Source organism: Monodelphis domestica, chromosome 3, assembly GCF_027887165.1.
Source record: "Monodelphis domestica isolate mMonDom1 chromosome 3, mMonDom1.pri, whole genome shotgun sequence".
Taxonomy (NCBI): domain Eukaryota; kingdom Metazoa; phylum Chordata; class Mammalia; order Didelphimorphia; family Didelphidae; genus Monodelphis; species Monodelphis domestica.
Genome location: NC_077229.1, coordinates 20,015,771 through 20,028,032, shown reverse-complemented (window position 1 = coordinate 20,028,032; position 12,262 = coordinate 20,015,771). Strand labels below are relative to the sequence as shown.

The 12,262-nt window shown below is 49.1% G+C and overlaps 1 protein-coding gene across 4 annotated transcripts in view; it reads right to left on the bottom strand.

Moving 5' to 3' along the window:
* LOC100031088 (galactosylceramide sulfotransferase) overlaps window positions 1-12,262 on the bottom strand; it is a 32,666-nt gene that overhangs the window by 17,272 nt on the left and 3,132 nt on the right. For 2 of the 4 annotated variants that reach the window (XM_056821493.1, XM_056821491.1), the window contains exon 2: window positions 1,690-1,820. In XM_056821493.1, coding sequence (XP_056677471.1) covers window positions 1,690-1,811 — 122 coding nt within the window. In that variant the 5' untranslated portion in view covers window positions 1,812-1,820. Of the gene's footprint in view, window positions 1-1,689; window positions 1,821-4,798; window positions 5,206-10,424; window positions 10,561-12,262 lie in introns of those variants that run through there. The other 2 variants (XM_056821492.1, XM_001380397.5) reach the window with 2 other exon arrangements.

Sequence of the window (12,262 nt, the reverse complement as noted above, 5' to 3'; positions counted from 1 at the left end):
GTTCATCATCAAGACCTTCAATGAGGAGCCAGAGCCAAGAATTGATCAAGAGACACGTAAGTTAGCAAAGCCTGTGCCCAGCTGTGGAGACTCTGGGCAGGGGTCCACTTAGAGCCCAGACTCCCAAGACTGTTGTGTTTGTGTGAGATTGGGGGCTGCAAAGACAATTCACTGTAACCACTTATGGGTTCTAGATCATTCAACCTTTATGAAGCTCCTACTGTGTGACAATGCTGAGCAAAGCTCTTTACAGATATCTCCTTTGATCCTCACAACAACTCTGGGAGGTAAGTGCTATTATTTATCCCCATTTTACAGATGAAGAAACTGAGGCAAACAGGCTTAAGCTGCTTGTCCAAGATCACACAACTAATAAGTGTCTGAGGCCAGATTTTAACTCAGGTTTTCCTCCTCTGCACCAACTCCTTGTCTCTCCCTCTTTAAAAATCCTTCCTTTCTGTCTTACTAACAACTCTAAGAAATAAGAGTAAGGGCTAGGCAATGGGGGTTAAGTGACTTGGCCAGGGTCACACAGCTAGGAAGTGTCTGAGGCCAGATTTGAACCCACCTGTCTCTTGTAACATATCATGGATACGTCCATGTATTCGCTGCACTTTGGTATGTTGTCTGTTGGCACATGTATTGCTCTTTATGTGGTTGTGCTATCCTGTGGGCCCACCAATGTTATTACTTTGCTGCTAGGCATTTTTGCCTTCCGGGGGATGTCTAACCAGAGGGTGGTCCTATGAGTCTGAGGGGGACCCTTCATTCATTCACTCAAATGTCAAGGGATTGCCTTGATGGCGACCTTAGATTTAACTCTCCTTAGGGGGAAAGTGGATGGAATCTTTGAGAGCTTTCGATGTGTTTTCAATTTCCCAGAAGTCCTTTCTTTGCATCTTGTGTGTTTTCTGTAGAGTGAAATAAAGGCTTCTCGGCACCCAATATGCATCGCCACAATGAAGGCAGGTATGAATGAATGAATAAGTGAGAGGGTGAAAAAATACCCAGTAAGCACTGAGGATGCAGATACAGATGCAAAACCCGCCTCTAGCCTCGAGAAGCTTCTCTTCTAATATGAGGAGAAAACCAAACAAACACAACTAAGGTCTGGGGATGCAAAGATGGTCTGCAAAGATTTGGGAGTACAAAGCAACCCAGTGATAGGACTTTAAAGGAGCGATGGCCCAGTGCCCCCTGGCCCCCACACTGATGGCGGAGCTTGGAGATGCAGAATTAAAGCTGTGAGGGGAATGAAGAATGAATGGCAGGTCTGGGTCCTTCTTCAAGATGGAAGTTCCAAAAGGAATTTGCCAATGGAAGAAGGTGGCTGGAAGCAGGATATTCCAGGGGGATGAGGCAGTTGTTCTAAGTCTCCTCCCATCACCCCTGATATTCCCTGTCCTAAGCTCCCTCCAAGCCCTGACACCCCTAGTTCTAAGGCTCCTTCCAGAGCTGACATTTCATGTTCTAAGCTCTTGCCCATCTCAGACACCCCCTGTTTTAAGCCCCTTCCCAGTCCTGGCATCCCCTGTTCTAAGTCCCCTCCAAGACCTGGCACTCCCCTGTTCTAAGCTCCCTCCCAGCTGATCTGAAAAAGCACCTGGTTGGATGCTCCATGTTCTCCCTGGACCAAAGCCGTTTCCTCTAATGGAATGTGCCCTTCCCACACTCCCTTCCTCCACTCACTCAGCCATGTTGACTTGCAGGGGTGCCAGATAGGCATAGAACAGCAGAAGGAAGCCGGTGAGGAGGCATCCCAGGATGAGCGCCTTTGCCATCGAGTGCCAGGGTTTCCTCAGAGAAGGCATCTCAGTAACCTGTGGAAGAGAGAGGGGTGGGCAGGAGCCCCGAAGTTAGCAGCAATCCCAGGACCCCATGTCTCCAGGCTGCAGACTGCTGAGCTCTGACTCTCTTTCCCTAGCTCTCGGTCATGCCTGGCACATGATAGGTGCTTAACAAATATTTATTGATCAAATCATTGCATGTCGTCTCTCCATTAGTCTAGGAGCTTCCTTGTGATCAGTAATTATCTTTTTGCCAGAGCTTAGCACGGCCCTTGGCACATTGTAGAGGCCTAACAAATTTCTTGTTGATTAAGTGAAGGTCTTTCCAATTCAGGGCTCAAGTGAACTTCATGACAATCATGAAAAGGAAGTGGTTTGAGAATAAATACCCCAATTTTACAGATGAGGAAGCTGAGGCAAAAAGAGGAAAGGACTTGTTCAAGGTCACAGAGGAGTGGACAAACTGAGACTTGTATCCAGATCTCCAAATTCCAAGTCCAGAGATACAGGACAGAGGCACCGTCATGTTCTTCTTTTTCAAAAAATTGTATTGATATCTTATGTAATTAAATTTTATTTTTTCAATCAGAAAAAAATCCGCTCTCTTTCTCCTATCTTTGCCCCATGCTAATTGAGAATGAAAAACAAAACCACTATTGTATACATGTACAGGTAATCAAAGCAATTTCCCCATTGGACACATCTAAAAGAAAATATATCCATAAACACATATATGTTTGTTTCTGCACACTCAGCCTTTCACCTCTCTCATAGGAGGTGAGTAGCAAATTTCATCATTCGTCCTCTGGAATCATGGTTGATTATTATACTGATCAGCAATCCTAAGCCTTTACAATGGTATTGCCATTGTATAAATTGTTCTCCTGGTTCTGCTCCCTTCCTTTTACATCAGTTCATACAAGTCTCTCCAGGCTTCTCAGAAATCACTCTCTTCGTCATTTCTTACAGAACCAGAGTTGTATTTCATCCCATGTGTTTACTATAACTTGTCATTCATTCTCCATTTGATGGACACCTCTCAGAACCCCATTCTTTGCCACCTCAAAAAGAGTGATAAATTTCAATATTCTTAATAGAAGTTTGTGTGGACTAGGACTATTCCCTTTTCTAGTCTAATCTTTCTCTAATTCCTCCTCTTCTCTCTTTCCTTCTTATCCTCTATTGAGTAGAATGTATTTCAGTATACAACTGTATGTGTGTGTGTTTGACCACTTCAGATGAGAGTGAAGTCAAGTGTCAACCAGTGTCCCCTTGACTTCTTTCCTTGTTTATAGATATCTATTTGCACATTACAGTCATGTAAGATAATTTTCCCTAATCTCTTTCTCCCATCTTCTTCCCCTCCTTCACAATATTCCTCTTCTCTTCACTTCCCATCCTTCTTTTAAGTTTATAAAGACATAAAAGAATCATGCCCAGGCCTTGTCTAACTAGACTTCCTCTTTTGACCACTGATGATAAGGGTCAAGAGAGATACATGTCATCATTTCCCTCTATTTGAACATAGGTATTTAGTCCCTTATAATTGCTCATTTAATTTTTATCTTTCTTTTAACCCCTGCATTTTAACTCCAATGTTTCCATATAGCTCTGGTTATTTCCACCAAGAATGCTTGAAAGTCCTCTATTTCATTAAAACCCATGTTTTCTCCTGTAGCATTTTATATTCAGTTTTGCTAGGTAAATTATTCTTGGCTGTAAGCCTATATCCTTTGCCTTCTAGAATATTATATATTCCAAGCTCTCCGTTCCTTCCAGGTGATGGCTGCTAAATCATATATGATACTGGCAGGTTTCTCAGTACTTGAATTCTTTCTTTCTGGTGGCTTGCAGTAGTTTTTCTTTAATTTGAAAGCTCTAGATTTTGGCTATAATATGTTGGGGCAGGGGAGGTTCCTTTTGATATTTCTTTTAGGAGACTTACACCCTTAATTTTCGCCTTGCCTTCTGGTTCTAAGAGATCTGGGAAGTCTTCTTCTTCAACTTCTTGAAATATAATATCTAGGCTCTTTTCGATGATATACATTCAATAATTAATTTTCTTTTCCTCAATCTGTTTTCCAGGTCAGTTTCTTAAATGCAAAATATCTTGTTTTCCTCTATTTTTTTAACCTTTTGATTTTGTTTTAAGAGTTTCATTGTCTCATACAGTCATTGATTTTATTGGGTCCATCCCAAAAATTTCACTTTGATGTTTGAGCCAAGCTTTGTACCTCCTGTACCAAACTGTTCATTCTCTTTTCATGATGTTATGGTGGGGATTATTGTTTACTAGAATATAAACACCTTGATGGTAAGGACCATTTTCTTAATTGGTGCTTCAGAAATGTTAGCTTGATATATTTTAGGTGTATAAGAAAACCTCAGAAGCCCCTTAGTTCAACTTGCATCTGGTATCTTGTCATGGTTTTGGAATGGGTAGGAAAGATTAGTTGGGAGAAGTGGAATTAGAGTTAGGGATAGAGATGAGAATAAAGGGCAGGGTGACCTGTTAAGAAATTGGTGCAAATACTTTTTGATTGATAGTCCTCTTGATGGCCCACCATCCTCTTGATAAGGACAAAAATGCTTCTCTAATCAAATTGGAAGGAGAGCATGGGATTCCCGGGCTGGGTTGTTACTAAATTCCTGGAAGCCTTTAAGTAACTATGCCGTTAGCCCCAAATGAGGTTCATGAGGCTAGGGGAAACTTTGTGGTGTATTATCCCAGGAGGGTAGGGAAGAGCTGCCTGTAATACCTAGTAGTAAAGCTATTTAACTCACAGGAGATGACTCACTTATGGTAGGACTAGTATTTTCCTGATAAAGTTTCTTTCTTCTCACCTACAAGCTAGGAGAGATTTTACCTAAAAGTAAACAAAGCCAACCCCAGGCCCTAATTTGTCCCAGTTTCCCTCACTCCCTGGTCATCTTAAGAAGTAAAAAGTTCTATCCGCATGGCATCGGGGTCTCTCAGACTTGGTAGATGCCTTACAACTGAGATGCCGTACCTTGATGACCTACTGACCAGAGAGACTTCCAGATGGAGGCAACAGGTGGAGCTAGCTAGGGAAGTTCAATTATGTCCTTCCTAAATGAAAGGACATGGGTACCCTCTTTATAGTTCCAGAGATGTTGGTTGCCATGGATACGTGTTCCGCATTTGTATGACTAACTCCCATTACATTCCAAATATGGACTCATGATTCCCATGACCTTTATTTTTTCTTTAAATTGTTTTTTCTTTTTACATTTTGAATTCAAACACCAAGAAAGTGCATTTCCATAAACACGGCAGAGGGCTGTATATGAAACTGTGGGTCTCCATTCCATGCCAGTTGCTTTTTTGAAGTATACAATAAATTCTTCACATGAATTTCAAAACTATCCTGGATCACTTTTGCCTTCTGTTCGCTTCTAGGAATTTATTTTTTTTTTAAGTTTCAATGGTTCTCTTTCCTCCCCAGTAGCAGTACTGTACCCTTTCCTCTCCTCCACAAATTCCTCTCCCCAACTAAGACAAAAAATCATCATGAACCCACACACTGGCCAAGTTAAAAAAAATACCCATCTCTTTCTGCACCTTGAGTCCAGCCCCTTCTCTGTCTTGGTAAGTGCATCGATCAGAATTCTTGTCTCTCAAAGTTTCTTTTTTTTATGATGTTTTCCTTGAATAAACTGGTCTCCTGGCCTGGCTCACTTTACTCTGCGTAAGTTTAAATTACCCAGGATTCTCCAAAATAGTCTCTTTCATCATTTTTTGGGGGGCAATGATGTTCCACTCCATCCCGGTGCCACAATTTGTTCAGCCACTCTATTCCCTCTCACAGACATACCCCTCTCCTCTTAGGTTCCAGGTCTTTAATTTTTTTTCTTTTATCTCCTCTAAAATTAAGAAGTTTGTTTGCTTTCAAGTATTCTCCTTATGCCCCAATTATTCCTCTGAGTTGGACGAGTCTATGCTAGTGTTCAATCCTTCTTTTATCATTTCAGACAAGACCAAGGCTCCCGACGACTACTCCTCCCTCCATGTTTTATATTATTTTTCTCACACTCCCCTAGTTAGGAGAAATAACAAGTTCAACTGTTTTCTCTCTCTCTCCTATAGCAGTATATATTTATTCCCCCCCCCTTATAAAACTCTCAAAACAGAACCAATTCTCAGATCCTGTTTTTCTAATTTAATCTCCTCTATATCCTTTGAAGACATTACAGCTCTGAAGAAACACTTGTTTCTTCTCTAACGTATAGCACTTTCCAAATACTCAAATAAATCTAACTTTCTATATTTCTCTAGACTCTGGGTATTTTGTATTTTTTTTAAACCCTCACGTTCGGTTTTAGAATGAGTACAGTGTATTGATTCCAAGGCATAAGAGCTGTAAGGAATAGGCAATGAGGGTTAAATGACTTGCTCAGGGTCACCCAGCTAGGAAATGTTTAAGGCCAGATTTGAACCTAGGACCTCCTGGCTCCAGGTATACCTCTCTATCAACTGAGCCACCTACTGGCCCACAACTGGCAGGGTGTTTGTATTTTAAAGTTCCTATTCAACTCTTCAGAAAGTTCCTGTTCAAATACCAGAAATGCCTGAAAGTCCTCCATTCCATTAGAAATACATTTTTTGCCTGTAGGGTTTTTTTCTTTTCAGTTTCTGCAGGGTTAATTATTTAGTTATATGCCTACATTGTCTGTCTTTCAGAATATTCTTTTCCAATTTCTTCTTTCATTTTGAGTAGATGCTCCCATGTCTTGTGCAATCCTAACTATGGTTCCTTGAACTCCTTTCTGAATGCTCATTGTATTTTTCCTTTGAGTTCTGGATTTTGATTATGACGTTCCTGGGACATATCTGTTTGAAGTTTGTTTTTCAGGAGGAGAGGCGATCAATGGGTTCTTTCAATTATCATTTTGCCCTCTGCCTATAATGGAGCTGAATAGCTCTTATTTGAGATTCCTTGAAAGAAAGTATCCAGGCTTTTTAAAAATTATGATTTAGATTATTTCTCCAAGTCAATTCTTTCTTATATCATATATATTACATTTCCTTTGCTTTTCAATGTTTTGGTTTTGTCCTTCTCTTTCTTGATTTCAATTTGGTCTCTTCTAGTTTTCAGGAAGTTTGTGACTTGGATAAGATTGACCACAATCCTCCTAAATTATTTGTTCTCCTTCTACGTCTTTAATCCAGAATTTTTATTTTACTTTCATCACTTGCTTCAGTTCTCCTAGGGATTCATGGAGTTCTTGTAGAAAGTCATTTTTTCCTTTGGCTTAAGTCAAGCCAATAAACATTTATCAAGTGTCTACCGTGAGTTCCTCCACGGACCTGGCCTCTTCCTCACAGTGTTAGACTTCCGCGATCTCTGGGGTCTTCTATGGCATCTCAGGAAGGGGCATCAGAGACCTTCAAGCAGCAGTCAGAGGCCCTTCTGTGATCACCGACCCGCCAACAATCCACCAGGAGACAACCTGGATGCTCTGTGGCTATTCCCAGACCTGGTGGACGTTCACCTTTGCCATTCTGATGGCTTGTCCGCCATTTGCAAGTGGGGTATCTCCCGCACATCCTTGAAGTGCCTTCGGAAGAGACAGACAAGGGGACAAGCCAGTGGCTATCTTGACCCCGCTGAAGCAAGCCTAACCAAGAGAGGTGATCGGGGGCTCGACAATTTTATGCATAACGTGTTCATTTTTGTGAGCTTCCCCAAAAGAAGAGTGGAGAAATTACAGGGTAGGGACCTCCTCTCGAACCAAGCGAGATACTGTGTGGGGCCTGTTGCTGAGATGGGAGATGGAGAGAAGAGGAAAAGGGCAGTGGACAAATGAGTGATCCTCCCAAGGCTGAGTAGAGACGAGGTAGTCAGTGAGGGAGAGAGGAAAGTCCTTTCATCTACAGCCAATAATAACTCTAATACTTCCGTGTTAGCAAAGTACTTTACAAACATTGCTCCAGTTGATCCTTTCAACAGCCCTAGGAGGTAGGGGCTATTTCTACCCATTGTACAGGTGAGGAAACTGAGGCAAGGAAGGTAAAGTGACTTGCCCAGGGTCACCCAGCAAGTCAGGGTCTGAGGATGAATTTGAAATCAGGAATCCCAATCCTAGTGCTCTTTCCACTGTGCCCCCCTAATTTCTACTGGGTATCCCTTCATTCCTTGAGGACAGGGAGCTTATCTGCTGCCTCTCTTTGCATCCCGAAGGCTTAGAGCAGGTTCTGATATATAGCAGGCCCTTAGCAGGTGCTCATTGATTGGCTGACTGACCGTCCAGCATGACCCCCTTCTGGACAGCAGAAAGAATAGGGACCCAGGGGGGCACTGCACCCCACAGAGAACCTGGAAGGAATGAACAAGGGTCTGGAGCAAGGCTCAGTAGTTACTACTTCAGACAACTACAAGGGAAGGGAATGAGTGAAAGGAAGAAGGAACCCCGTCTTTAGGCTCCCCCTAGCCTCCCCAGGACCAGTGACCAAAGGGCTGAAGATGCCCATCATTATCCCCTTTTGATAGAGGAAGAAACTCCTCAGGCAGAAGCTGATGAGTGCTGGGCCCAGAGCTGCCCTCCTCTCCCTGGGGGAGCCGATGAGTCCAGAGGGGCAGCCACAGGAGCCCGGGCTCCCTCGGACTCCCTCCCAGGCCCAACTCATTTTTATAAAAGGAGGGAGTCGGGCTCCATGGTCCCAAGGGCCTTCTCCAGCCCGTCTGAGCCACCCCCCACAGAAGCAGGGGGGAACAAGAGGCCCCCAGGGGCAGGGGAAGCCCTGGCTGACAAGGTGCAGAGACCTTAGAACATTGGCACTGGGAGGGACCCAGAATAGGGGGCCAGAGGGGGGAGGGACCCAGAACAGGGGGCCAGAGGAGGGAAGGACCCACAACAGGGGGCCAAAGGGGGGAGGGACCCAGAGCAGGGGGCCAGAGGGGGGAGGGACCCAGAACAGGGGGCCAGAGGTGGGAGGGACCCAGAACAGGGGGCCAGAGGGGGGAGGGACCCAGAACAGGGGGCCAGAGGTGGGAGGGACCCAGAACAGGGGGCCAGAGGAGGGAAGGACCCACAACAGGGGGCCAAAGGGGGGAGGGACCCAGAGCAGGGGGCCAGAGGGGGGAGGGACCCAGAACAGGGGGCCAGAGGGGGGAGGGACCCAGAACAGGGGGCCAGAGGAGGGAAGGACCCACAACAGGGGGCCAGAGGGGGGAGGGACCCAGAATAGGGGGCCAGAGGGGGGAGGGACCCAGAACAGGGGGCCAGAGGAGGGAAGGACCCACAACAGGGGGCCAGAGGTGGGAGGGACCCAGAATAGGGGGCCAGAGGGGGGAGGGACCCAGAACAGGGGGCCAGAGGAGGGAAGGACCCACAACAGGGGGCCAAAGGGGGGAGGGACCCAGAGCAGGGGGCCAGAGGGGGGAGGGACCCAGAACAGGGGGCCAGAGGTGGGAGGGACCCAGAACAGGGGGCCAGAGGAGGGAAGGACCCACAACAGGGGGCCAAAGGGGGGAGGGACCCAGAGCAGGGGGCCAGAGGGGGGAGGGACCCACAACAGGGGGCCAGAGGGGGGAGGGACCCACAACAGGGAGCCAGAGGGGGGAGGGACCCACAACAGGGGGCCAAAGGGGGGAGGGACCCAGAGAAGGGGGCCAGAGGGGGGAAGGACCCAGAACAGGGGGCCAGAGGGGGGAGGGACCCAGAACAGGGGGCCAGAGGGGGGAGGGACCCACAACAGGGGGCCAGAGGGGGGAGGGACCCAGAACAGGGGGCCAGAGGTGGGAGGGACCCAGAACAGGGGGCCAGAGGGGGGAGGGACCCAGAACAGGGGGCCAGAGGGGGGAGGGACCCACAACAGGGGGCCAGAGGGGGGAGGGACCCACAACAGGGGGCCAGAGGGGGGAGGGACCCACAACAGGGGGCCAGAGGGGGGAGGGACCCACAACAGGGGGCCAGAGGGGGGAGGGACCCACAACAGGGGGCCAGAGGGGGGAGGGACCCACAACAGGGGGCCAAAGGGGGGAGGGACCCACAACAGGGGGCAAGAAGGGGGAGGGACCCAGAACAGAGGGCCAGAGGGGGGAGGGACCCAGAACAGGGGGCCAGAGGAGGGAAGGAACCAGAACAGGGGGTGGGGGGGAGGGACCCAGAACAGGGGGCCAGAGGGGGGAGGGACCCAGAATGGGGGGGGGACCCAGAATGGGGGGGTCCCAGAACAGGGGGCCGGAGGGGAGGAAGGACCCAGAACAGGGGGCCAAAGGGAGAAGGGACCCAGTACAGGGAGGGGTCAGAGAGGGGAGGGACCCAGAACAGGGGGGGTCCCAGAACAGGGGGTCAGAGGGGGGAGGGACCCAGAACAGGGGGGGATCCAGAACAGGGGGCCGGAGGGGAGGAAGGACCCAGAACAGGGGGCCAAAGGGAGAAGGGACCCAGTACAGGGAGGGGTCAGAGAGGGGAGGGACCCAGAACAGGGGGGTTGGGGCTGGGGGGGGGGGGCGAGCCAGGATAGGGAATGGTACCACAGCACGGACCTAGAGTGGAGGCCATTCTAGCAGGATTCCAGGTTCTAGACTGTGGGCTTCTAGAAGGCCCCCCTCCTAGTCCCAGGAGAGGCCTAGCACCCCACTTTCTCACCCCTTACCCCCTGTTCCTCACCTCTCCAGGGCAGGGTGTCCTCCCCAGCAGGCAGCTTGCTTCAGGAGCCAAGGGAAGGGCCAGGCCAAGATCAAGGCTGAGCTCAGCAGGGGGCTGCATCCCCTCCTCCAGGCCCAACCTCCTGGCCCCTCCCCCTCTTCCCCTCCCCTCCCGGGGCCCAATCACAGCCCTCAAGCCATCTCATTGGTTCAGATGGGCACCTGCCCAGGCTCCCCGGGAGGAAGCAAGAAGCAGTCCCTGAGAGACCACCTACTGTGGGCCAGGCTTAGCGCTGAGGCTTACACCTGAGGCTATTGTTATCCCCATTTTACAGTTGAGGAAACTGAGGCATATAGCAGCTAAAGAGGCCAGTACAGGGTCGCCCAGCTAGGGAGCTGCCCCTGAAGGTCTGGGAGAGGCCCCAAAGCAGCCCCCAGGGGTCCTGGCTCCAATCCTGGTCGAGTCAGGAAGTCTCTTGGTGCCTCAGTTTCCCCCTCTGCTCATCTCATAGCATCATGAGAAGGCTCAAGGATCTGATCACTCTACTGACATGTAGATAAGGCAGAGAAGAGAGCAAAGAATAAAGCAGAGAGTTCCTGAACATCAGATTCAGAGGGGCCTAAAACAGGAGGGTCAGAGGAATAGGAAGGGCCTAGAACAGGGGGGATCAGAGGAATAGGAAGGGCCTAGAACGGGGGGGGGGGGGTCAGAGGAATAGGAAGGGCCTAGAACGGGGGGGGGGTCAGAGGAATAGGAAGGGCCTAGAACGGGGGGGGGGGGTCAGAGGAATAGGAAGGGCCTAGAACGGGGGGGGGGGTCAGAGGAATAGGAAGGGCCTAGAACAGGGGGGGGTCAGAGGAATAGGAAGGGCCTAGAACAGGGGGGATCAGAGGAATAGGAAGGGCCTAGAACGGGGGGGGGGGTCAGAGGAATAGGAAGGGCCTAGAACAGGGGGGATCAGAGGAATAGGAGGGAGTCTAGAACAGGGGGGATCAGAGGAATAGGAGGGAGTCTAGAACAGGGGGATCAGAGGAATAGGAAGGGCCTAGAACAGGGGGGATCAGAGGAATAGGAAGGGCCTAGAACAGGGGGGATCAGAGGAATAGGAAGGGCCTAGAACAGGGGGGATCAGAGGAATAGGAGGGAGTCTAGAACAGGGGGTCAGAGGAATAGGAGGGGGTCTAGAACAGGGGGGATCAGAGGAATAGGAAGGGCCTAGAACAGGGGGGATCAGAGGAATAGGAAGGGCCTAGAACAGGGGGGATCAGAGGAATAGGAAGGGCCTAGAACAGGGGGGATCAGAGGAATAGGAAGGGCCTAGAACAGGGGGGATCAGAGGAATAGGAGGGAGTCTAGAACAGGGGGTCAGAGGAATAGGAGGGGGTCTAGAACAGGGGGGATCAGAGGAATAGGAAGGGCCTAGAACAGGGGGGATCAGAGGAATAGGAAGGGCCTAGAACAGGGGGGATCAGAGGAATAGGAAGGGCCTAGAACAGGGGGGGTCAGAGGGAAAGGAGGGAATCTAGAACAGGGGGATCAGAGGAATAGGAGGGGGTCTAGAATAGGGGGTCAGAGAAATAGAAGGAAATCTAGAACAAGGGGTCAGAGGGAAAGGAGGGCGTCTAGAATGGGGGGGTCAGATGAATAGGAGGGCATCTAGAACAGGGTATCAGAGGAAAAGGAGGGAGTCTAGAACGGGGGTCAGAGGAATAGGAGGGGCCTGGAACAGGGGGTGCTGGGGCTTAGAGAGGATGGGGAACATTGAATAGGAACAGAACCAGCACAGGGGTGCTGGGCCGGAGGGCTCCCATTCTCTCTCTCCTCCAGAACACCTCCTCCTCCCTGGTCTCTCCCCTCTG